The 27,239-nt window shown below is 42.7% G+C and overlaps 1 protein-coding gene across 8 annotated transcripts in view; it reads right to left on the bottom strand.

Annotated features, from left to right (window-relative positions):
* MTUS2 (microtubule associated scaffold protein 2) overlaps positions 1 to 27,239 on the bottom strand; it is a 392,307-nt gene that overhangs the window by 58,288 nt on the left and 306,780 nt on the right. The window contains exon 1 of one of the 8 annotated variants that reach the window (XM_006078580.4): positions 8,331 to 8,921. The exons of the other annotated variants lie outside the window; for them this stretch is intronic. Within the exon in view, the coding sequence (XP_006078642.1) occupies positions 8,331 to 8,384 (54 nt within the window). The 5' untranslated portion in view covers positions 8,385 to 8,921. Of the gene's footprint in view, positions 1 to 8,330; positions 8,922 to 27,239 lie in introns of those variants that run through there. 8 annotated transcript variants of the gene reach the window in all.

Raw genomic sequence — 27,239 nt, 5'->3', positions numbered from 1 at the left:
CCTCTATGAACATCTCAGGCTCCCCACCACCTCTCACCCTTTCAGTATGCTACAGGGAAGCCCAGTTTCTCCTTAGCCATGGCGCTGCAAACTCTTGGGGACCACTGCCCTCGATCTGTCCTGGTTACAGAAGCCTGGCAAAGTATACAACCTGCTCATCACTCTGTGAACTCCAAGCAACTGAATGTGCGGCCAAACCCCAAGCAAGCCTGCCACACTCTTTTATCCTAACGTGCCTGGTCAACCAGGGATGTCTGTTTAGACGGCTAGTGCCGACCGTGTGAAACTGGGGATGACAGAAAGTGAAAAACCCCATTCTTGTTAGTTAGCATCACCCATGTGACCCTCCCTTGGGCATCAGCCACCTAAGCCCCTCCCCCCATTAGGAACCAACAGAACAGCCTGGTTTTTATTAAAATTGAATACATTTGTTTTGAATGATCATCAACATATAAAAGGTTGTGTAAATCTGAGGAGTTTTCACCCCAACTGATCCAGAAACAGGAAATGTATCCAACATGGCACATATTTACTGAGCGCCTATTACATAGCATGCTTTCCTGATCAGGGGTAAAGAACCCTCCTGTCAATGCCGGAGATGCAGGAGACTTAGGTTTGATCCCTGGGTGGGGAAGATCCCCTGGAGGAGGGCATGGCAACCCACTCCAGTATTCTTGCCTGGAGAATTCCATGGACAGAGGAGCCTGGCGGGCTACAGTCCACGGGGTCGCAAAGAGTTGGACACGACTGAGCACACACATACACCACTGGCAGGCAGACAAGCCAGCCAGGACATTTCTGCCTTCAAGAAGCTGAGGAGTCTCCCAAAGAGTCAGTAAACAAACAAGTACTTACAAAACACTATGATAAAACTCAACTCGGCAGGGCCAGCCTGGGGACTTCCTGAGACAGAGGATGGGTAAGCAGGGAGCTAGGAAGGGAGTGCTCCAGGCAAAGGTCAGGAGGGCCAGTGACACCAAACAGCACTTGGGCTATTTCTGGGAACCCCTGTCACCCCATCAGATGGGCCCTTCTTGCCAAGTCTGCCTCTGGTGGGCAACTCTCCCAGAAAGAATGCTTAATCATCTATATGCCTGCTGATGAAAACTTCGTAAAATTCACTGTAGTTCTGAGTGTTTTTGTCAGCTTTTTCCTCCCCACCTAATATTTTTTTTAAAGGACATATGTATGTACATTTAAAATATATATGTTGTTTTTCAGTCACTCGGTTGTGTCTGAGTCTTTGTGATCCCATGGACTGCAGCACAAAGTCCATGGACAGGCTTTCCTGTCCTTCACTCTCTCCTGGACTTTGCTCAAACTCATGTCCATTGAGTCAGTGATGTCATCATATACATATATGTATGTATGTGTATATATGTATACATATATCAGTTCAGTTCAGTCACTCAGTTGTGTCCGACTCTTTGCGACCCCATGAATCGCAGCACGCCAGGCCTCCCTGTCCATCACCAACTCCCGGACTTCACTCAGACTCACGTCCATCGAGTCAGTGATGCCATCCAGCCATCTCATCCTCTGTCGTCCCCTTCTCCTCCTGCCCCCAATCCCTCCCAGCATCAGAGTCTTTTCCAATGAGTCACCTCTTCGCATGAGGTGGCCAAAGTACTGGAGTTTCAGCTTTAGCATCATTCCTTCCAAAGAAATCCCAGGGCTGATCTCCTTCAGAATGGACTGGTTGGATCTCCTTGCAGTCCAAGGGACTCTCAAGAGTCTTCTCCAACACCACAGTTCAAAAGCATCAATTCTTCGGCGCTCAGCCTTCTTCACAGTCCAACTCTCACATCCATACATGACCACAGGAAAAACCATAGCCTTGACTAGACGGACCTTTGTTGGCAAAGTAATGTCTCTGCTTTTGAATACGCTATCTAGGTTGGTCATAACTTTCCTTCCAAGGAGTAAGCACCTTTTAATTTCATGGCTGCAGTCACCATCTGCAGTGATTTTGGAGCCCAGAAAAATAAAGTCTGACACTGTTTCCACTGTTTCCCCATCTATTTCCCAGGAAGTGATGGGACCAGATGCCATGATCTTCGTTTTCTGAATGTTGAGCTTTAAGCCAACTTTTTCACTCTCCACTTTCACTTTCATCAAGAGGCTTTTTAGTTCCTCTTCACTTTCTGTCATAAGGGTGGTGTCACCTGCATATCTGAGGTTATTGATATTTCTCCCGGCAATCTTGATTCCGGCTTGTGTTTCTTCCAGTCCAGCGTTTCTCATGATGTACTCTGCATATAAGTTAAATAAGCAGGGTGACAATATACAGCCTTGACGTACTCCTTTTCCTATTTGGAACCAGTCTGTTGTTCCATGTTCAGTTCTAACTGTTGCTTCCTGACCTGAATACAAATTTCTCAAGAGGCAGATCAGGTGGTCTGGTATTCCTATCTCTTTCAGAATTTTCCACACTTTTTTGTGATCCACACAGTCAAAGGCTTTGGCATAGTCAATAAAGCAGAAATAGATGTTTTTCTGGAACTCTCTTGCTTTTTCCATGATTCAGCAGATATTGGCAATTTGATCTCTGGTTCCTCTGCCTTTTCTAAAACCAGCTTGAACATCAGGAAGTTCACGGTTCACATATTGCTGAAGCCTGGCTTGGAGAATTTTGAGCATTACTTTACTAGCGTGTGAGATGAGTGCAGTTGTACGGTAGTTTGAGCATTCTTTGGCATTGCCTTTCTTTGGGACTGGAATGAAAACTGACCTTTTCCAGTCCTGTGGCCACTGCTGAGTTTTCCAAATTCGCTGGTATATTGAGTACAGCACTTTCAGAGCATCATCTTTCAGGAATGTGAAGTCAAGTGGGCCTTAGAAAACATCACTACGAACAAAGCTAGTGGAGGTGATGGAATTCCAGTTGAGCTATTTCAAATCCTGAAAGATGATGTGTATACATATATATTTAAGTTTAAAGATGTGCAACTAAACTTCCTTATCTTTTTAGCCTGCCCTGAAATCAGTGTAGATCAGGAAAATTTGGTCACCTGAGCTGGGCCCCTTTTTCCCAGGCTAAACAAAAGAGCCTTAACAAGGAGTTAAATTTAAAAATCTATAGAATTCTGGTATTTGAGGAAACATCCAGATCCTTTTTATTGTGAATTTCTGAAACCCAAAGTGATATACCTATACATGTAATTACAAAGAGCTTAAAGGAATTTTTTTTCATTCTTCCACAAAACAATATTGCTTCTCACCCATGAGGGTTAATTCCACATTTTGTCTTAATAGGGAAACATTTTCTTTTATATTTCAAAACAAACCAGCCACCAGGTGACGTCAATAGAACACGTAAGTCTTCAGTGTTGCTTTCATACTGCCTTTGGTGAATACAGCATTCATTTTCAATATTAATGTTGTGAAGATGGGCCAGATCCCTAATATAGCACTGTGGAAAATTCCTTTGGGAAGTGGACTGACCTTTTATTCATTTCAGTTATTATGGCTTTAAGGGAGCACTGATGCCATGCTTCGACTTAATCAATAAGTACTATTTCTTTCACATATAATTAGCACAGGCCACTGTATTTTATGTCTGCTTTTCTACTTGGAAATCAAATTTAATACAGACCGGCTGAAGGGAAAGCATCATTCATGTTTAATATTCTTAAATACATGTCAGTGTCTACTCGTGTGGAAAATGAGCAAGACCATATCTGGTTTCACAAGAAATCAGATGAAATTTCAAGATGCATCATTCCAGCCTTTGCCCTTGTGCATGTTGGGGTGTTGGGCTTCCCAGGTGGCTCAGTGCAGGAGACACAGGAGATGCTAAATTGATCCCTGGGTCAGGAAGATCCCCTGGAGGAGGAAATGGCACTGCACTCTAGTATTCTTGCCTGGGAAATTCCATGGATAGAGGAGCCTGGCAGGCTACAATCCATGGGGTCAAAAAGAGCTAGATATAACTGAGTATGCATGCATGCTGGGGCACTGGTAGCTGGGAAACATCTAGCTTACCTAAGAGGCTGCAGTTAACCAGGGGGTGTCAGCCCACATGTGGATTACCAAGGAGCAGTTAGGAAGGACAAAGACTCAGGGGCCTCAAGGAGAAGAACTGTGAACTCAGAGGAGTAAGGCTAGAAACTTCTGGATTCCAGAGCAAACAGAGGGAAGGAAAATCAGCCAGAACCATGATTTTTTTTCACCCATTTATGACTCACAGAAGAAGTTTCTTGACCTTTCTGGATTCTGTCTTCTTTTAATGACCTTCCCAAATTTACTACTGTCCCATCACCTAAGTGTAGCTGGGAAAAGCAGTGAGGTGCCTTCCCCTAATTCACACCCCTCCCAAGAATTTAGAGAAAAGGTAAGTTAGATTAGCCTCTGAGATGACAATCAACACAGAAAACATCAGGGTAGAGATATGCAAAGTAAGCCCGAAAGGGACAGGACTGTATCTGAAGCAGGAAGAGGGGGTGTGGTGGGGCGGGGGGATATGTAGTAGAAGAAGCAAAGCTGTGGCAGCCTGGAAGAGGTGGTCACCAGGGCCAGTGACAGTCACACATCATACAGCCTCCCGGGTAATCTCAGGCAGGGCGGGTAATGGGACCTGAGGGCACTGGATGCCTAAGTAGCTTGTTGGCTCAGACTCCATCCTCATCAACTACCTCTCATGAAACTAGACTTTGACTCTAAAAAGAAATCACCTGTCTAATCAGGCTTGTAAGCATTCATTTGCTTGCCAGTTAGAGTTCTTATTGTTAAAAAACGGGCTGGCATTCTAGTTGTACATCTAGTTGATTTCCCTTAGTAACTCAACGTTTCTAAGAAGGACCAGCTCTGGTAGGTGTCTGTATGTGCAGAGCTGCTGGCTTCAGCCTGGACCACACTGAATACACCGGTGGACGGACTCCTGGGGGTCCATCTGGGCATCCCAGGGAGCTTCATGGGTCACAACTTTCCCTTACAGATACCTGTGGAATGAGTGTCTCTACAGACTGGCTTCCTGCTCAAATCCCAACATGGATCCCTATCTCTTCTTAACTCAAGTTAAAAATCAGCCTGGGTTTCAGCCTGGTAAACATTCCCCATACGCCCTATGAGCTTGTATGTACCAATATTGACTCTCACCTTTCACCCACGTGGGCTAAAACATCTTTACTCCAGCTCCCTTTGCTTAGAGTTACTGTCCTTCTCAAAATTCTACCTCATTCCTCAACATGCAAGTCATGATCCACTTCTTCCAAGAAACCTTGCTTTTGATTCCAGCACTGATTTCTCCTTTCACTGGATTCCAGAAACAGGAATGGTGAGGACCACATAACTTTCACTTAACGATACTTCAGTCTCGCTCTACTGGTTTTATTGCCCTGTATGTGTTACTGCTGCCTGCCCCACTCGCATTTTCTCTGGAAAAGGTGGAAATACAACCAAATAACTGGTAAACTCCATAGGGCAGGCTGTGCCTTTTAAGAATTCTTTGCTAGTCCCCAAAATAACTGGGCACAGAGCAAACCAGCAAGAAATAATGTTGATGCTTTTACTCGTGTTTTTAAACTTAAAATACTTAGGCATGATCAACCTTTAAAAACCATTTGTTCATTTAACAAACTTTTCATGCATTTTATACTCTAGGCAAAATTCCATACTTCCTCCCAATAAATTAATGTTAAAGAATCATCTTAAGACTATTATTTCTTAGCCCATCTCTGAAACTGATTACCTAAAGGTCTCTTTAATTGTTTAAAGATGTTTCAGAACATCTTTGCCCACCCTAGGAGCAACTGTCAAAGGCATTTTTGCTTCGCAAAATAAAGTTTTCTATTTTGTATGTGTACAGAGTATGGGTCAGTGGGGGGAGGGGTGTTCCTTTTATTTTTTTAAGGCTTATTACGATGGACTAAGGGCTTCGCTCGTGACTTAGTGGCAAAGAATCTGCCTGCCAATGCAGGAAACACAGGTTCGATCCTTGGGTCAGGAAGACCCCCGGGAGAAGGAAATGGCAACTCACTCCATCATTATTGGCTGGGAAATCCCACGGACAAAGGAGTCTGGCGGGCTACAGTCCACGGGGTCACAAGAGTCAGACATGACTTAGTGACTAAACAACAACAAGATTGGCTGAAGTAATCAGAAACAACTCAACGACCATTTCATCAGGTCTCTTTCATGTTGATCCTGGGATTGTCAGAGCTGATGAACAGACTACAGGATTTTATGGTGGAATTTAAAGAATAAACTAATTTCCAGAGTTTGAGATTGGACTGGAATTCTGTAACAGTCCTAGAAGTAGCATGCCTGGCCCAACAGGTAACTACTGAATAAACTACCAATTCTAGCATACCATTTAGGAAGTTATGCTGAAAGATGGGTAACTAAATAAAACAAAATTTTTAATTAAGAATGGAAAGCCCTAATCCCTGAGATAAGCACCTATGGACATAACATCTATAAAACCTGCAATGGGCATATCATTCTAAAATATAGCAAAGATACAGCAAGAAATGTCACTGTAAGCTTAAGGAGAAGGTTGAAAATGCTGTGCAAGTTTTCATTAGGAAAGAATAACTAGCCTTAAGTGTGACGTCTCAAAGCTTAAAACATTTGAAAGTCACTTAAACATCACACTGCTAAAGAGAAGAAACAGCATTTAATTATCTTTCTTAAAATCTCCAATTTAAAGACTGACACAGGGATACTATTTTTCAAGGACTTGATGTGAAACAAAAAAGGAGGACGGATTCACTTTAAAATACATTTTCTTGAAAAAGACTTTTCAGTTCAGTTCAGTCGCTCAGTCGTGTCTGACTCCTTGTGATCCCATGAATCGCAGCACTCTAGGCCTCCCTGTCCATCACCAGCTCCCGGAGTTTACCAAAACTCACATCCATCGAGTCGGTGATGCCATCCAGCCATCTCATCCTCTCTTCCCGTTCTCCTCCTGCCCCCAATCCCTCCCAGCATCAGGGTCTTTTCCAATGAGTCAACTCTTCGCATGAGGTAACCAGCTTTTATTTCTAAAACTTTTATATCAGAGCTTAGAAATACAAACATTATAATACTGCTGTACATGTAGCAGATCCTTCCCTTCTATAATTATTACTGTTACAAGGCTTTCTTCAAAACCACTTGGTGACCATTTCTCTTGAAAAAAGGGCCTAATCACTTCAATGTTGGATTCAAATGCAGAAAACTGAGTACAAATGCTGCATATTTCTATTTGTCTAAAGCACATAAATGTGTACATAAATATTTTAATTCAGTCTTGGTGGCAAAAACCAATCCCATTGAGATAGTCATTTCTACTGGAAAAGAAGGAACAGGTGACTTTTAATGTATCAGTTTAATTTTCCTAGGTGGTATATAACTCTACTTTGGGTCAGAGTTCACCCACAGAACTAGTAACCAATTTTTCCCAAGTGACCGCCTTCTAATGAGTTTTATATTAAGCCATTTATTTCTCTTCACCTGGTCACATACTAGACCTCAAGCTATAAAACTGACGCCCACAAGTAGAAAGGAGGCAATTTTATCGTCTCACTAAATTCCATTTCATGCATCTTTGAGAAATCCAAACATGTGTGATAATAAAACATACCACAGAGGCAAGAGTTCTTGCCAGCACATTTCTAGTTGTGAAATTAAAAGCATCTCCGAATCCCTCTGCAAGCTCGCAGTCAAATGTCAATAGCAAAGAAAGGCTTTGTGTTGGAACTGTCAACCGGCGCTTGCTCACACTCTGGTCTCCATTCCCTGGCTGTGAATTTCCCTTCCAGTGGAAACTGGAACACACCCTCAGACTCTCTGGCTCCTTAAGTCTTCACCTCTGTGTTCTGCATCCCTACGTGATGCAAACACATACAGAGAGCAGAACTGGACTAGGGATAGTTGGGGGGAGGCTTGCATCTCTGACCTGAAGCACAGAAATTACAAGGATGGATGCTGTTTGTCACAGAGTGGCAAACTTTCAAAGTTAGTGGTTGGCCAAGAGAAACATGTCTAGCTCATCTAAATTCCCCCTCCCCCCAACCTGGAATGTCTCTGCTCTCGCAGGTACATTAAAAGGCAGTCAGAATATTCCAAGGATTTCTTGGCAGTTTGGATTTCACGATGTTGGAGCAGAGCCCTTAACATTTCAGGAGAATGCAACAGTTACATCGGAGGCTGCAGAAACCCAATTATGTAAGACACTGCAGAGTAACACGGCTCACGACTCAGCAGGGGGAAGTATACTGCCAGCCAGGGCAGTATATCCTGTTCCACTCACAAGACAAGTGCACACACATGCCATGGCGGGGGACAGAGACAGAGGCAGCTGGCCCTTTGGAAGGAGAGGGGAGGGGCGGGTGTGGGAGGCAAAGTACCGTCTTGTCCAGGCACTGAAGGCAGTTATAAGGCTTGCAGCAGCAGTGGCCCATCCCGGCAGGCTGGCTGGCAGGGGGACCTCCTTCATTCAGCGTGTCAGCGGGTAATCCCTAAGGCGAGGTGATGGCTCTGGAGAGAGGGGAGCGCCGCTGGGAGCTGTCACAACTTCCATGTGGTCCCCTTATTTCTCCTAATAACTTCAGGAATCCGGGAGCCCGAGGAAGGAGAGGAGGAGGAGCAGCGCAGGGCGGCCGCGTTAGGTTCCTGCTGCGGGGAGACTGAGGGCGGGAGCCAGGGAGGGAGGGGACAGGCGGAGGGGAGGGTCACTTTGCCAATGGAGTCCTGCCCGTGAGGCGAGTCAATAGTCGCATAACAAGCAGGTACCGATGCCTCCCTCCTCCGGGAGGGGATCTCCGGCACGCCACCCCCACCCTCCCCCGCACGACGCAGACACGCCTGGAGAGGACGCAGGAAACACAAAAGAGCCGGGCGTCCAGGGATGCTCCGGGCTGAGGACCGCGCAGAGGGCTGGCGGAGACGCAGCTCTGCTCCAATACTGGCTTTCTGTGTTCCCTGAGAATTAAAAATATTTTTCAACGCGATGCAGATGGCCTTTCCTCCCTGCAACCCACCTCTCAGGGCATCGTTGCCTGGCCGGGAACCACCCCATCGCTCCCTTTCAAATGTGTGTGCCAAGAACAGTTTCTGCTTCATTGGAGGAAATCTTTATATTTGAAATATAATTGTGAAATCACTTGTCTGGGCTGACAGTCACAAACTGTTCAAGTGGCTTAAGTAATTAAAATTGGGGTGTGGGGCAGACACATTTCCTGGGCATATCAGCATAGAAGTCTTAGAGGACTTGATCTTTCTGGGCAATCTGCAATTTTTCAAGCAGCTGAAAATCAAAAAGGGAAGGGGATGGAAGTGAAGAGTTTTGTTGTTGTTTTTTTTTAATTTCAAAAGAGACATGATATTTTAAAAATGTTTGTGTAATCCTTAAAATAAAAGATTCATGTATTTATAAAATTAACTTCAGACTTCCTGATACCTCAAAGGACCAATCCTGAAATTTACCATCTGCAGAAATATACAGTTACATTTTTGCCCATCAAATCTGCCTAAGACAGTAAGCAGAAAACAGTTAAAATTAGATAATTTTACTGACTTGAGATTTTCCAAGAAGATTTTAGCTGAGTAGCACAGGCTATTTAGATTTGCTTGTAGAGAGGTCAAGGATATCCAGTGATTAAATAAGAACAGACAAGAATGTTTGCCCTAAACTTGAAAGAATAAGCTCAAATCTTTAACACTAACAAGTAAACTGACGTAATTCTTTCGGCTGTTTATATTAAGATTTTAAACGTATATACACTTTGACCCAACAGATTGGCTTCTATTCAACAATGACACTCACATATATAAGTTGGAGTAGACTCTTGAGAGTCCCTTGGTCAGCAAGGAGATCAAACCAGTCGATCTTAAAGGAAATCAACCCAGTCGATCTTAAAGGAAATCAACCCTGAATATTCACTGGAAGGACTGATGCTGAAGCTCCAATACTTTGACCACCTGACGAAAAGAGCTGACTCACTGGAAAAGACCCTGATGCTGGGAAAGACTGCAGGCGAAAGGAGAAGGCCACAGCAGAGGATAAGATGGTTACATAGCTTCACTGACTCAATGGACATGAGTTTGACCAAACTCTGGAAGATAGTAAAAGACAGAGGAGCCTGGCATGCTGCAGTTCATGGGGTTGCAAAGAGTCAGACACAACTAAGTGACTAAACAACAACAAATACACAAGAGTAAATGCAGAGGCTATATACAAATATACAAGAGTATATACAGAGGATATCCAGCACCTATCCATCATATGGAATTGATACATTGTTTCATAATACTTTTATAAACTACAAAGCAAAACTATACACACATATGCATTTGTACAATATATGTCTACAATCAAGTACAATAAAGCCACTGGAAAAAATGCCATTCATCCAACAGCAGTTGGTCCTTGGGGAATGGAATAGGAGTGAGGGATGGAATTTCCACTGTTCACCATCTTGCCAGCACCTATTCCTTTGATTGTTTTCAGACAAAGTGTATCAGGAGAAGGCAGTGACCACTGCCTGGCTCTGTGATGTCAGGAGGTACAGAGCTGCTGCTCTCTCACACAGGCTTGGGCTTCCCATATGGCACTAGTGGTAAAGAACCCGCCTGCCAATGCAGGAGACATGAGACGCAGGTTCAATCCCTGGGTCGGGAAGATCCCCTGGAGAACGGCATGGCAACCCACTCCAGTATTCTTGCCTGGAGAATCCCATGGACAGAGGAGCCTGGTGGGCTACAGTCCATGGGGTCACATAGAGTCAGACACAACTGAAGCAACTTAGCACACATGCACACACACAAACGCACGCATGCACACAGGCTTGTCCTCCTTGGGAGGGAGCTTGGGCAGACCTCTCAGAGAGAGAGGAGCTGACAGGACCTGGGCTGAAATCTGTTGCTGGGACTTTCAATACTTTGAGAGAAAAACCTTATATTGCAAAAGCGATGGCTTGGTACCCGCATCTTCACAGCAGCACTGATCACAATAGCCAAGATGTGGAAGCAACTCAAGTGTCCATCGACAGAGGAAGGAACAGAATGTGTCCATCCATACAATGCAGTATTACTCTGCCTTAGAAAGGAAGAAAATTCCGTCACATGCTACAGTGGATGAACCTTAAGGACACTGAAACTAAAAAGTGGAAGTGTTAGTCACTCAGTTGTGTCCCACTCTTTGCAACCCCACGATGTGTAGCCCACCAGGCTCCTCTGTCCATGGGATTCTCCAGGCAAGAATACTGGAGTGGGTTGCCATGCCCTCTTCCAGGGGATCTTCCCAACTCAGGGACTGAACCCAGGTATTCTGCATTGCAGGCAGATTCTTTACCATCTGAGCCACCGGGGAAGCCCACTAATACTATGTGAAAGAAGTCAGTCAAAAAAGGCAGATGCTGTATGATTCTACTTATACGAGGTAGCCAGAGTTGTCAAATTCATAGAGACAAAAAGCAGAATGGTGGTTGCCAAGGGGCTGGGGGAGGGAGAATGGGGACAGAGTATCAGTGTTCCGAGATGGAAAGAGTTCTAGAGATTGGTTATACCACAATGTACCAAATACCACTAAACCGTACGCTTAAATGATTAAAATGGTAACTGCTATGTCATGTGCATTTTACCACAATTAAAAATAAGAAAAGTGGTGGCCTGCATTCCCCCGGGTGTAGCCAGTCCTTGCACAATCGGTATCTGATCACGTGAAGACAGAGCAAAACCTCTATTGTGGGCAGAGAAGCAGGACAGGGAGGTTCCGAGAAGCCGACCGTCTCCCCACAGCCACATGCAGAAGGCTTTCTTCGGGCAGAATTGTCTTTCTGCACCCGAAGAAATGGTTTCCATCTAAATTAGGATTCAGATTGCACTGTCCTAGAAAACGATGGCTTATTCTTGCGTGAGGTCTGAGTGTGCTTACTCCAACAGTGCCCATAGGAGACAAGGAAGAGAGGGGAGGCTGCCCCAAAGAAAGGTGGATTCAGCTTCTCTTCTTGGTGCACAGGGGGTGCCAAGGGGCCGGGGCTGGCTTTGCTCAAATGGCACATGTGATGAGGTCTCAGAGCAAACAACCCAGCTTTTGAGAAACGTACCAGTGTCCTAGAGTTACAACATGTTTCTTTTTTTAGAAGTTAAAAATATTTGTAAACATACTCAAAAACAGAGGGATAAATACAAAGAACTTTCCTATATCCATTTCCAGGTTCAACAGTTACACCAAGATTTTGGCACATTGATTTATCAATCCCTTTTTAAAATGTTTTCATATATCCGTCACTCAGATTCAGTCAAAATGTATCAAAACTTAAAACTTTATTTTCACTTGTCCCTTTCCTTTCTTGCTTTCTGGTTAAGGAACTTTAAAGCCAAGCCCTACATACTTTAGTATGCATTGGTGAAAATTCTGAGCATTTTTACAAACCACAATGCTGTTAAAATCCCGAACAAAACGGACAGTATTTCTTTGTCATCCAATGCCGTGTCTCTAACAACATTTTCCTGGTTTCTGAAGGAAAGTTCTTTTACAGTTGGTTTTCTTGAATCAGGCTCAAACTAGGTCTGCATGTTGTATTAGGTGTTAAATCTCTTTGCCTCCGGTACTGACAGCTGTACCCTCCCCTCCCCTTCCTTCTCCCTGCACCCAACCCAGCCATTGATTGGTTCAGAAACTGGGTTGCTCGGCTCATAGACTGTCCCACATTCTGGACTTGCCAGTGTGCTTCCTTGCAATGTCGTTTTCTTTGTTCCTACAACCCTGTCAATAAAATTTAGTTCATGAGGCTGAGTGAGATTCCGGGCAACAATACCTCAGATGTGACCTCGTGGGCATCATCCTGTATCCCGTCGGGAAGCACACAGGGAGTCCCATCTTCGGTGATGCTACAGTACAGACGTGATGGCTTCATCTCCTCCATCACAAAGTGTCCCATCACTGGCTCATCTGATAGTCCCATTTGTTACTGATTAGTACTGGAATCAGTGATTTCACTGGGCGTTACAACATGATGTTGTGATTCTACCATCCTTTTACATTTATTAGCTAGAATTTTTCTGTAAGAGAAGATTTTTTTTCATCAACCAGGGCAATTTCAATTCCCAGCAATACAGGCTGTCCAGGAAAGATTGGATAAATGCTCACAAAAGTGACAATTTTCTGAATGAAGACTTGGGGTCCTAGTGGTACCCAATGAGGTTATTTGCTTTCTCTCACTTTTTCAAAGCATCATGATAAACTCCTATTTTTATGTTAATATATACAATGTGTTTTAATCGAGTACCCTTTTCAGATGCTCAATTGATGCTCATCTCTGACCAATGGGAGCACCTTCTTACTGGCCCCTGTGTCCTTTGGACACAACTCACTTGTCCCCCTTCTCTGCTTTCTGACACAGTTCTGTATCCTAGGCTTATCTAAAAATCTTGGCGATTTCCTGCTACAGACCTGGGACCAGCCATCCCTCCCCTCAGGCACCCTGGTTCCTTCTAGCTGAGGATGGGAATTACACGTCACAATCTGGTGTTGCCTGTTGTCTTTTGAGGCTGAGATTTCCCTGGAAGGAAGTGGTCTTTCCCACAGACAAAACGTCCCTGGAAAAAGTCACTGAAGAAATCAGGATGGGGTGCTAGGACAGGATGACACAGTAACAACTCCTTCTCTCCGGGCCTTTATACACGAAAAACTGCTCAGTGAAACTCACTTTGGAGGAGATAAACTGGACTATACAACATGGCCAAGCCAAAGGCTGACATAAGAATTTTCTAGAGTTCCCCTAGTGCATGGATATCTGATAAAAAGGTTGAACTTCTTGAAGGCATACAGAATGAGGCGTTAGACTTCTGTAATGTGGCACAATAGGAAGCTGTGACCTCGCAGGCTGAAGAAATCTGGGACACTTTGATTGCTAATATTTAAAAAAGTCTGAGGACTTTCCTGGTGGCTTAGTGGTAAAGAATCCACTTGCCGATGCTGGAGACACGGGTTCGATCCCTGATCCGGGAAGATCCCACATGCCTCAGAGCAACTAAGCCTGTGCACCACAACTACTGAACCTGTGCTCTAGAGCCCGGGAGTCGCAGCTACTGTGCCCACACACCCTAGAGCCTGTGCTCCACAACAAGAGAAGCCACCCCAATAAGAAACCCGAGGACCACGACTAGAGTGTGGCCCCCGCTCACCACAGAGAAAAAGCCCACACAGCAATGAAGACCCAGCACAGCCAAAAATAAATACATAAAAATAAAATTGTAGATCCTATCATTTTTTTAAAAAATAAAAAAGCTTGAGATGGTTTTTATCCCTGCTATTTTTGCACGGGAGTAAGGAACAAACATTTAGAAAGGTTACAGAAAGGTCTACTGGGATACCTCTTTAGAGAAAACCTCACAAACACTCAATGTTTTACAGCAATAACTAATGACGAACATTAACTGATCATTAGCAGATGCCAGGCACCATGCTTGCATGCAAAGAGCTCATGTAACAGGGCAATGTGAAGGCAATGTGAAACAACCCCTGCTATTGTCTTCATTTTGCAGATGAGAAAATGACGGCCAGAGACTGTACATCCGGTCAAATGTACCTAAGGCTGTGAAATGACGAAGCAGGGTCTTGAACTCAGATCTGACTCCAAAGCCATGTCTTTACCACTGGGCTTTTATCTGTAAGGCTTACACAATTATAAGTTTGTGTTATAATCTGGATAAGGGATGTGGGTATGTGTGTGCTCAGTTGCGTCTGACTCTTTGCAACCCCATGGACTGTAGCTTGTCAGGCTCCTCTGTCCATAGGATTTTTGCAGGCAAGAATACCAGAGTGGGTTGCCATGCCCTTCTCCAGGTGATCTTCCCGATGCAGGGATTGAACCCATGTCTCCTGTGTCTTCTGCGCTGCAGGCAGATTCTTTACCCACTGAGGCATCAGAGAAGCCCGAGATGTCATTTGTGTTATAATCTAGATAAGGCATGTGGGTATATAAAAATATAAACGGAAATTCAAACACATTTATGAAGTTGCCCCACATTTTCAGAACTTGAATCAAGAGCCTCTACTGTACTGTTTTTTTTTTTTCTTCAAGGAACATTCACAAACCTATGTACAAATAACTTTAAATTGACATAGTAGAGACCAAAGGCTAAGTCATTGTTAAAATATTCAACTTTATTATTTCTGTTTCTCTGTCTTCCTTGAACTTGGAACTCCTTACCCACCCCTCACCTCAATCACCTGTCAGATCCAAGGCTCCCTGTGCTCAAACCCACCTGCCCAGTCCCACCACTTCACCTCCTCTGCCTGACCCTCCTGCTGGGGTGAATTTTCTCCTCTGTGATTTCATGACATTCTGTTCCATGCAATCATCATTGTTTACATTTGTCTTCCCCCAAATGCCATGCCTCCCTGCTGAGCCTCACTCTCGTCCACACCCACAGCACCAGCCACCAGCCACCAGCCTTGGGACAAGGGCCCCATGACCATCTCCTCAAGTGATGTGGGAAGGACCTCGCCAGAGTGGACTCAGTGGTGGTGGCTTCTTGGCAGAGGTGTTTTCTCAGCCATGGGGCCTCTGGCAGGAAGTCAACGAGATAAAAACTGTATGTCTATCTCACTATGTATTTCAAAAGAAAACCATGAAATACGATCATGAAAGAGTCTCTTACAGATCGTCAAGGCAACCATCTGTTTATTTTGGTTCCACTGTCCCTGTTCCTCCTTTTTCCATGCATCGAAAATGTGAGCTCCTGAGCTGGATTTTATAAACGGAGCCGCCAGGAAAATATGCGTAGTTTTTACCAAACACAATCCATCTAGAGATTTCAATGCGGTGAGAACGGGCTGGAAAGGGAAAATACAAACCAGAATTCTTTAAACTGGAAATAGTTGATGGTTAGGATCATTTGCATACAGACAATAGATGCTCTGAAACACCTCTGATGTAATAACCAGGATCTAGAATATTAAGGGTATATATAAAAAAAGAAACAAATGACATATATACTATTCTGTTTTTAGATGCTTGTCAAAAGAGAACTATAAAAACGTCACCTTTCTGTAATAGCAGAGTAGGAAGGCTGCTACTTAGGTATGACAATCTTTTTTGGTTTTCATCTGTTAGTCTTTGACAGTACCTCTATTTTTTTTTTTTTTTTCTTTTTAAGTCAGTGACTAGGATGACTGCAGGAGAGAGGTCCTCATTAGGTTTCTGCATTATATTCAGAAGAGCTGACTATTCTTGTAAGAGGAGTGAAATTCAACATGATCTTTACTAGCTTGATAAACAGGGAGAAGGCAATGGCAACCCACTCCAGTACTCTTGCCTGGAAACTCCCATGGATGGAGGAGCCTGGTGGGCTGCAGTCCATGTGGTCGCTAAGAGTCAGACATGACTGAGCGACTTCACTTTCACTTCTCACTTTCATGCACTGGAGAAGGAAATGGCAACCCACGCCAGTGTTCTTGCCTGGAGAATCCCAGGGAAGGAGGAGCCTGGTGGGCTGCCGTCTATGGGGTCACACAGAGTTGGACACGACTGATACGACGCAGCAGCAGCAGCAACAGCTAGATAAATAAGCTAGACAAGATTGGATAACTGATAGAATCAGATACTGAGATGGTATGCAGCTGGCAAAGCTGCCAAGTGTGTCTGTTTATCTGACAAACGTTAGGTAAGAAGGGAGGTCACCGTGGACCACAAGCAGAATATTAATCAGCGATGTGACTGAATGGCCATTATAGAGAAAGGATGAAAGGATTTGGACCAATCCAGGTGTCTGCTGCAGCGCTCTAACCCTTCTTACTATACTGTGGTGAAGCAGCAGCATCACCAATAGCAGACCAGGATCACTGCAGGAATGGGAGGGATGCGTTACTGATCTCAGCATATGGCTTCTTACTTTTGCTAAGACAAGCCCCCAGCATCTCAACCAGGTTAAGTTCTCCCAGAAACCTCTACTCCTCCCTTGTAGCCCTTCTCACCCTGGCAATGAAACAATTCTCTGACTTGTCTACCTTTCCAAACAAGATTACCAGCTCCATGAGAGCCTTATCACTTAGCACAGCACCAGACACACAGTAAGTACCAGGACATGATGCAGAAATACACGAAAGATTTAGCAGACTCAGGGACTTCCCTGGTGGTCCAGGGGCTAACACGCCATACTCCCCAGCAGGGGGCCCAGGTTCGATCCCTGGTCAGGAAACTAAATCCCATATGTTGCGACTGAAGATCCAGCATGCAGCAACTAAGAGCCAGTGCAGCCAAATAAAATGAATAAAAATAAATATTTAAAAAAAAGATTGAGCGGACTCACCCCAGTTAAAGTTGAAGTACTTCAGGGCATAGAGACCTGCTAATACGCAACAACACAGCTGTTCCTCTAACATTTGTGGGATCGGGGGCTTAAGACCCCTGCAGGACACTAATCCTTGGGTCCATCTGCACAGATAACATCACACAAAGACAGAGGAACTGCTCTGACATCCACCTGGACTCTTCTTTGGATTTGGAGCTCTGAAGAAGTACAAGATGGTAAAGGGGCTGCTGTCCATTGTTATCTTCACTACATAAGCATGGGAGAAAGTGGACTCTCACAACCACCTTACCACTTTCCTCTCTCTCTCTCTCCACAGATGATAAGACCCTGATGAAAGTACAAAGGCAACCACTAAAATAAAAATGAAATGTTCCTTAATTCTCTTCTTTAAAATGATTGAACAAGGATTTAACAGCTTTGGGAAAATAAACACAGCAAGTAGAACCTAACAGATATAACTGTAAAACATTATGATTGAATTGAGACCAAGCATATCAGCTGTCTCAATGAGGATGGCAGGCTCATTTCACCAATGATAAGAAAAAGATCCTCAATTCAGCTCACAAGGTGAGACCCAACTATATGCTATATTCATGAGATCTATAAAACAAAATGATTCAGCAAGATAAAATATAAAACGGATGGATGAAGGTATTCCAGGAAAATGAAAACACTATGAAAGCAGGAGTAGCAATCTTGATAGTCAACAAATAAGAATTCAAGCCTAAAATGAACAAAGAATGGTACTTTTTAATGCCCAAAGCCAAATTTATAATACAGATAAAACATTTATGAATATCTATACTTAGAATAACATAGTAACCAACTTTATGAAGCAGATTTATCACTCTTAATTCAAGACAGGTCAAGTGGACAAACAAGCAGAGCAGAGCAGAATTAATTAGGTAGGTCTTATGGATATATACTGAACTTTGTACTTTGATAATGTAAGCAAATATATCTTTTCATCAAGAGCCTTTAAACTGTTCATAAAAACTCATCATAAAGAAACATCAGTAAGTTCCAAGAATTAGAATAAGACAAACAACATTCTGATTACAATGCAATGAAAGTAGAGATTATTAACAAATAAAATGAAAATGGAAATCATTAACCAACACTAAAATCAAAAAGGTCATCTATTGAAAATTTTTGAAAGCCTCCTATTAAACACCTCTTGGATGAAAGAGAAACCACAAACTGAAATTTTAAAAAGTTTTAAAAACCACTAAAAACTGCAAAATCCCTAAAATATGGGATATATTTAAAGCAGTTATGAGAGCACAATTCATAGCAGGGAATGCTTTCATAAGTGAAAAATGAAAGCATGTCAATCAATGGCTTCTATACCTAGCTGGAAAAAACTGGAAAACGGGAACAAAGCAAACTAAGAAAAGGCACTAGGAATAAAAAAGTAGAGACAAAAGCAGAAATTAATGAAGTAGAGAAGAGGAAACCAGTAGATTTAGCCGCAAGAAGTTAACAAAATAGCAAACCACTAGCCAACCTGAGCAAGGAAAAAGAGAGAACACACAAATAAACTAAGAAATGACAAGAAGAAAACAGAAAAAATAATCAAAAGTTGTTAACAGGCTTCTATACAAATACATTTGAAATCCTTTATTATATGGATAATATTCTAAAGAAATATAGATTACCAAAATTGGGCCCACTGGAGAACGTTTAAACAGAGCAAATTTCCACAGAGGTTACAGCAACAATTATTAAAGAACTGCCACACCCACGAAAACATCAGGCCCAGATATTTTCACCATTGTCTTCTCTCAAACCTTTAAAGACCTGACAGATGTAGTGTTCTGCAAATTGCTCCAGAGCACTGAAGATGATGGCAGGCAGAATGATGCCTTCCTTCCCCAGAAAGATGTCTACTATCAGAGTCCCTAGAACTTTTGACTATGTTGTGCTGCACAGCAAGAAGGAATTAAGGTTGCTAATGAGCTGACCTTAAAATAGGGAGATCAGACCACCTGACCTGCCTCTTTTTTTTTTTTTTTTTTTTTGACCTGCCTCTTGAGAAATCTGTATGCAGGTCAGGAAGCAACAGTTAGAACTGGACATGGAACAACAGACTGGTTCCAAATAGGAAAAGGAGTACGTCAAGGCTGTATATTGTCACCCTGCTTATTTAACTTATATGCAGAGTACATCATGAGAAACGCTGGACTGGAAGAAACACAAGCCGGAATCAAGATTGCCGGGAGAAATATCAATAACCTCAGATATGCAGGTGACACCATCCTTATGGCAGAAAGTGAAGAGGAACTCAAAAGCCTGTTGATGAAAGTGAAAGTGGAGAGTGAAAAAGTTGGCTTAAAGCTCAACATTCAGAAAACGAAGATCATGGCATCCGGTAAGGGTCCCATCACTTCCTGGGAAATAGATGGGGAAACAGTGGAAACAGTGTCAGACTTTATTTTTCTGGGCTCCAAAATCACTGCAGATGGTGACTGCAGCCATGAAATTAAAAGACGCTTACTCCTTGGAAGGAAAGTTATGACCAACCTAGATAGCATATTCAAAAGCAGAGACATTACTTTGCCAACAAAGGTCCGTCTAGTCAAGGCTATGGTTTTTCCTGTGGTCATGTATGGATGTGAGAGTTGGACTGTGAAGAAGGCTGAGCGCCGAAGAATTGATGCTTTTGAACTGTGGTGTTGGAGAAGACTCTTGAGAGTCCCTTGGACTGCAAGGAGATCCAACCAGTCCATTCTGAAGGAGATCAGCCCTGGGATTTCTTTGGAAGGAATGATGCTAAAGCTGAAACTCCAGTACTTTGGCCACCTCATGCGAAGAGTTGACTCATTGGAAAAGACTCTGATGCTGGGAGGGATTGGGGGCAGGAGGAGAAGGGGACGACAGAGGATGAGATGGCTGGATGGCATCACTGACTCGATGGACGTGAGTCTGAGTGAACTCTGGGAGTTGGTGATGGACAGGGAGGCCTGGTGTGCTTCGATTCATGGGGTTGCAAAGAGTCGGACCAGACCGAGCGACTGAACTGAACTGAACTGATCCAGGGGACCCAAAGTAATCACAGGCATCTCTAAATGTGGGGGAGAGAGCAGGAGAGGCAATTTCAGAGAAACGTGGTAAGAGGAACACCACCGCTGGCTTTGAAGATGGAAGGAGACCATAAAGCGAGTACTAAGGTGGCCTCTAGAAGCTGGTTCAGGAAGGAAGAGGAGCTCCCTTTAGAACCCCCAGAAGTGAATGCAGCCTGCTAATATCTCAGTCTTAAATTATGTGGGGTCCACCCTGGACTTCTGACTTCTACAACAAATAGGTAACAAATCTGTATTGTTTTAAAGTACTAAATTTGTGGCGATTTGTTATAGCAGTAAATAGAAAACTAGTTTAAAATACTGATACAAAAATAAAGGAAAATATCCTAATTCCTTTAACAAACTGAGTATTTTGATATTGAAATCTGACGAAGACTCCAAAGAAAGTAAAAAAAAAAAAAAAAAAACTTGCTGACCATCCAGCATCACTCAAGAATATGGATACAAAAGGACTGAAAAAAAAATCATCTAATGCAATCCAATACCACACTAAGAAAATAATACACCATGAGCAGTTGAGATTTATTCTATTAACTTAAGGTCATTTCAATATTAGGAAATCAATATTGATAATTAATTATCTCCACTGATGCTGAACTAAGTCTTTGACAAAAATTCAATACCAATTATTATTAACAGCATTCAAGAAAATAGGAATTGACAAGGTAAATTTGATCTGGTAAACATGATAAAAAAATTTTGTTCTAACACTATTGTTTTACTTAATGTGGAAATACTAGATTTCCTGGCTTGAATTTCCAGTCAAACCAGGAGCAAGGCAAGAGTATCTATTACCTCTACTTTTATTCGATAGTATGTTAGCAATATTAGCTGACACAATTTGAAAAGATAAATTAATTAGAGACAAAAGGTTTGGTAAAAAAGTAAAGCTATATCTTTACTTGATATAATAGTGTAACTGGAAAGTTCTAGAAAATAAATGGTTAATGATAAAACCGACTCAAATAGTACAAAAATTCATCAAAGCAGCCATATATAAAATTAACCGATAGATGTCAATATCCTTCATACACATAAACAATAACTAGAGAAATAATTGAAGTGAAACCCCAATTTACAATAGCAACTAAGAAGATTAAGTATGTAGGCATAAACCTACCAAAAATATGCAAAACATAAAAAAAAATTATTCTGGAAAGACACAAAAGTAGACTTAGACAAATGGAAAACATTTCATATTTTTAAAAGGATGACTCAGCATCATAAAGATGTCAGCTCTCACTGATAAATTTAATGCAGTACCATTAAAATATCAAAAAGTCTTTATTTTATGGAGTTGGAAACATTGATACTAAAGTTTATTTGGCTAAACAAACATGCAAGAATATTCAGGAAGATACTAAAAAAGAAAACCGACGCAGGTGGACTAGATCCATCAGACATTAAGATACACTACAAGCCTGCATAATTAAAACAGTGTGGTACTGGCATATAAATTGGCCAATGACCAGGGGAAAGAGCAGAAAGCCCAGAAATAGACCTAAAGACACATGGAAATTTAGTATATGATAAAACCGATATCTCAAATCTTTGAGGCACATACAGACTTTTAATAAATGGTGCCATGTAGCCATTTAGATAAAAATAAGATTAGGTCTATACCTCACACCATACCCATATATGATCCAAATGAAACATACTCAACAGGACACTTCCATTTAAAAATTTTTGATGTTTATAAAATTTCTAGAAATCCTAACCCTCATATTTGAATAAGAACGTAACAGGTTGTTAAGGGACTTCCTTGGTGGTACAGAGGAAAAGAATCTGCCTGCCAATGCAGGAGACATGGGTTTTATCCCTGGTCCAGGAAGATTCCACGTGCCACAGAGCAACTAAGCTGCAAGCTTACTACTGAGACCACCGTTGAAACTAGAGAAAGCCCAGCACAAAGGACCCAATGCAAATATAAATAAATAGTTTTTTTTGTTTTTGTTTTTGTTTTTTTAAAGAACAGGTCGTCAATATTAAAGCTGAAAATTTTGTACAGGTTCTGGTAAGATTACTTAAGAAGCAAATCAAAATGCTTAAGCTGTAGCTGTTTAACATGATTATAAGTGCTGATTATTCAAATGAAATTAATTAGTCACAAATTCCCCAAGAACATTAAGCTACTCCTCAGTGGCAGAAAAAACAGTGATTTTACTCTTTCATTGAAATATATGCTGGATTTCTGGAAATATGAACAATTCCTGGAAATATGAAAGCAACTGAAGATTTCTTGGTCAGGATTAAAAGAAAGATCAAAACCCACTTAGTTCCACAATCAATATAGAGTGTGAAGGCAGGAAAAAGCTGGAGCCATCTTGAAGGCAGCCAGGCAGAAGGAATTCTCTGGTACTCGGCCTTGTGGAGTAAAGGCCATTTTGGATCAACTAACGGGATGTGGCCCACCCATGGTGGAAGCCTCCTGCAGCTCTAAGGACAATATTAAAACGGGACCTCTGTGGAGAGAAATGAAGCCAGGGACGTAGGCAGGGGCCAAATCATGGCCTAGACTCTTCATTTAGTTGACCCCATGATGCTGCAGGGCTGTTGGAAGGCTGCTGGAAAGAACATGGTCATTGCTGTTTCAGGTAGCTCCCTCTGTGAAGCAATCAGGACCAGAGAGGGATGAAGTAAAACCACCTGCCTCTTGGCTTTACTACGTTCTCTTTTTCAGCTTCTTGACTCCACTGCCTCTGCTGATTCTATTGCTGTGTGTTGGGGTAGTCGCTCAGTTGTGTCCCACTCTTTGCAACCCCATGGACTGTAGCCTGCCAGTCTGCTCTGCCCATGGGATTCCCTGGGAAGAATATTGGAGTGGGTTGCCATGCCCTCCTCTAGGGGATCTTCCTGACCCAAGGATCGAACCTGGGTCTTCTGCATTGCAAGCAGATTCTTTTACCATCTGAGCCGCCAGGGAAGCCTATGCTGATTCTATTACTGTATGTCAAAATCAACACCCCTAAGAGAGAGGCTCTGGCTGGTTCAAGCAGACACTCTACAAGACAGAGTTCTTGTCTCAGTTGATGGTCAAATGTGTTGGGGCCAAGATGATGAAGTTTGGGTACCAAGCATAGTGATATAATCAAAAGGCACTCAAATATCATAGGTGATTCTTACACAGGTAGTTGCTGGCAGGAAGTTGAAAGAAGAACAAACCCATGCACAAAGTTAATAGTCAGAAATGTGCAGAACCAATACAAAAAAGGGCTACGGTCATGGACAGAGGAGCCTGGTGGACTTCCCTGATAGCTCAGCAGGTAAAAAATCTGCCTGTAATAAAGGACACCCCAGTTTGATTCCTGGGTCGGGAAGCCCCCCCTGGAGAAGGCATAGACTATCAACTCTAGAATTCTTGGGCTTCCCTGATGGCTCAGATGAGCCATTTCTGGGTTGGGAAGATCCCCTGGAGGAGGGCATGGCAATCCACTCCAGTATTCTTGCCTGGAGAATACCCATGGACAGAGGAGCCTCATAGGCTACAGTCCATGAGGTCACAAAGAGTCAGACATGACTGAGCGATTAAGCACACATATGGGGATGTGCACAGAAACACACGTGTGTGCACACACATACACACACACAAATTCAATTCCTGAATAAATGAAGTAATACCATTTTTTGTTCTTGATTGGATGATCCTATATTGTAAGGGGCTTCCCAGGTGGTGCTAGTGGTAAAAGAACCTGCCTGCCAATGCAGGAGATGCAAGAGACACCAGTTTGATCCTAGGTGGGGAAGATCTCCTGGAGAAGGAAATGGCAACCCACTCCAGTATTCTTGCCTGGAGAATCCCATGGACAGAAAATCCTGGCAGGCTACAGTCCACAGGGTCACAAAGAGTTGGACATGACTGAAGCAACTTAGCATAGCATGTATTGTAAGGATATCAATTCTTTTCAAATTAATCTCTAAATCTGGGGCAATTAAAATTTAAATCCCATGAGCTTTCCCCCCCACCAAATTTGACAAGTTGTTGTAATAATTCAACGGAAGGAGAAAATGCCTTAGAATATCCATGAAAAAAAATTTTAAAATAATAATGAGGAGGAAATGCTTGATATCTCTATTTCTATCAACCTTATTATAAAACTACAGTAAATAAAACAGTTTGGTCTGGCCCAGGTAAGTTGATCAATGGAAAAAAGGGAGTCAGACACAGAATTCTGTACATTTTGGAAACTCAATGATCTAAGAGAGGTGGCATTTCAAGTCCATGGGAAATAATGGCATCTCCATCAGTGGTGCGGAGACAACAGGCAACTTACGCGGAAAAGCAAAAAGGTGACCCCTCTACCTCAAATCACATATCAAAGCAAATTTCATATGGATTTAAGATCTAAACATTAAAATTAAAACTATCAAAGTATCAGAGGTAAATACATAATATTATCATTATCATCTTGAGGACGGAAGGTCTTCCTAAGTATGAAGTCAAACCCCTAAGACAAAGGGAATAGTCACAGATTTGACTATACAGCAAAGCAAAAATCTTCTGTGTGTTAAAAGACAGCATAACCAAGTACAAAGAAATCTACAGCTCGAAGAAAATATTTGCAACACTTATGACAGATAAAATGCTTACATCTCTAATATTTTTCATAAATCAATATATAGAAGACAAACAATAGAAGGAAAAAAAGATAAGCAGCAGCTGTGGACAGCTGGCACGTCCCAAGTCTTTTGAGCAATAGCAAAGAGTGTAAGATATGAGATTTTAAAAACGATACCCGTGCCCACTCTGCTGAACACCAGATGCACCTCTGAACTGCTAAGCATGCTATTTCCTGGAGTACAGTGTGCTTAACTCCTAGGAATGAATAACTAATGGATGATGATGTTTTAGCCTTAAACCCGGCTATTGTTGACAAAGGGTCGTCCTATGACCTTCCATTCAGCCCATGGAAGAGAAAAAGGCCAGATTTCAGAGATTCCAGGAGAGATGATTATCTGCTCTGATTAGATATTAGGACTTTTCAGTTTACTGAACAGATGTCACAGCATTAATAATAATATCACAGGATCTCCTTTTTTCCAAAAAAAAAAAACAAAACAGAGTCTTTATCGTTTCAGTGCTTCTTAGAAATGTTCTTAAGGTCTCAACTAACCCATAAGCTCTTCAAAGTCAAGGTCCATGTCCTTATTTCTTTTTTACTGCCCCCCCCAACTGTTTTACTGGGGTTCTTCCCTCCTTCTTAATAAATGCTAACCACTTACACTTACATCACATCCATTTCCAGACTCAACATTCGCTCTTTCACATCAGACCTGAGATTTTTCTTTTTTTCTGATTTTGTCATGTGGAAGTTTCTTTAATGAAAGTTTGTAAACCTTGTCTAAAAATGTCCTTATTTTCCCCACGTTTTGGAAGACAAATTCACTCTCAGAAACTGACAGTTATTTCTCCCCAGAACTTTATTCTACTGTCTTCTCTCCATCTTTGTTGCTACAAAGTTACTTCCCAGTCTGTGTTGCTCCTTTTTATTCTTTTTTTTTTTTATCCCTATGATTGCTATAAAAATCTGCTGTTTGTTTTTTTGTGTTCTGCAATTATGCCACACAGTACATGGGTGTGATGGAGAAGGCAATGGCACCCCACTCCAGTACTCTTGCCTGGAAAATCCCATGGATGGAGGAGCCTGGAAGGCTGCAGTCCATGGGGTCGCTGAGGGTCGGACACGACTGAGTGACTTCACTTTCACTTTTCACTTTCATGCATTGGAGAAGGAAATGGCAACCCACTCCAGTGTTCTTGCCTGGAGAATCCCAGGGACGGGGGAGCCTGGTGGGCTGCCGTCTATGGGGTCGCACAGAGTCGGACACGACTGAAGCGACTTAGCAGCAGCAGCAGCACATGGGTGTGAGCTGCTTTGTATTCATCCTGATTCATTATTCTTTTTAAGTCTGAGTGTTCATGTCATTTATTAATTCTGAGAAAATTCTTAGTCATTACTGCTCGTCAGAATGTTTTGCCTATGTTCTCTTCCAGGAGTTTTATTGTGTCATGTCTAATATTTAAGTCTTTAAGCCATTTTGCAAGGAGATTCAACCAGTCCATCCTAAAGATCAGTCCTGGGTGTTCATTGGAAAGACTGATGCTGAGGCTGAAACTCCAATACTTTGGCCACCTCATGTGAAGAGTTGACTCATTGGAAAAGACCCTGATGCTGGGAGGGATTGCGGGCAGGAGGAGAAGGGGATGACAGAGGATGAGATGGCTGGATGGCATCACTGACTCGATGCACATGAGTTTGGGTGAACTCCGGGAGTTGGTGATGGACAGGGAGGCCTGGCATGCTGCGATTCATGGGGTTGCAAAGAGTCAAACATGACTGAGCGACTGGATTGAATTGAAGCCATTTTGAGTCTATTTTTGTGCATGGTGTGAGGGTGTGTTCTAACTTCATTGACTGACTTGGCTGTCCAGCTTTCCCAGCACTACATGCTTAAGAGACTGTCTTTTCTCCACCCTATATTCTTTCCCCCTTTGTCTAAGATTAATTAACTGTAGGTGTGTGGGTATACTTCCCTGGGATGTCTGTTCTATTTCCTTGACCCATATGGTCATTATCATTTTGAATGGTATCTGCCTGCAATGCAGGAAACCCCAGTTTGATTCCTGGGTTGGGAAGATCCCCTGGAGAAGGGCTAGGCTACCCACTCCAGTATTCTTGGGACTTCCCTTGTGGCTGTTAGTAAATAATCCACCTGCAATGTGGGAGACCTGGGTTCGATCCCTGGGTTGGGAAGATCCCCTGGAGAAGGGAAAGGCTACCCACTCCAGTATTCTGGCCTGGAGAATTCCATGGACTACAGTCCGTGGGGTCGCAAAGAATCGGACACAAGTGAGTGACTTTCACTTTCACTTTCCCTTAATCCTCTCCTTTCTTTCTGGAAGTCTCCTTA

The sequence above is a fragment of the Bubalus bubalis genome, chromosome 13 (genome assembly GCF_019923935.1).
Source record: "Bubalus bubalis isolate 160015118507 breed Murrah chromosome 13, NDDB_SH_1, whole genome shotgun sequence".
Classification (NCBI taxonomy): domain Eukaryota; kingdom Metazoa; phylum Chordata; class Mammalia; order Artiodactyla; family Bovidae; genus Bubalus; species Bubalus bubalis.
The sequence above is the reverse complement of the archived record's forward strand: the minus strand, read 5'-3'. Positions and strand labels throughout refer to the sequence as shown.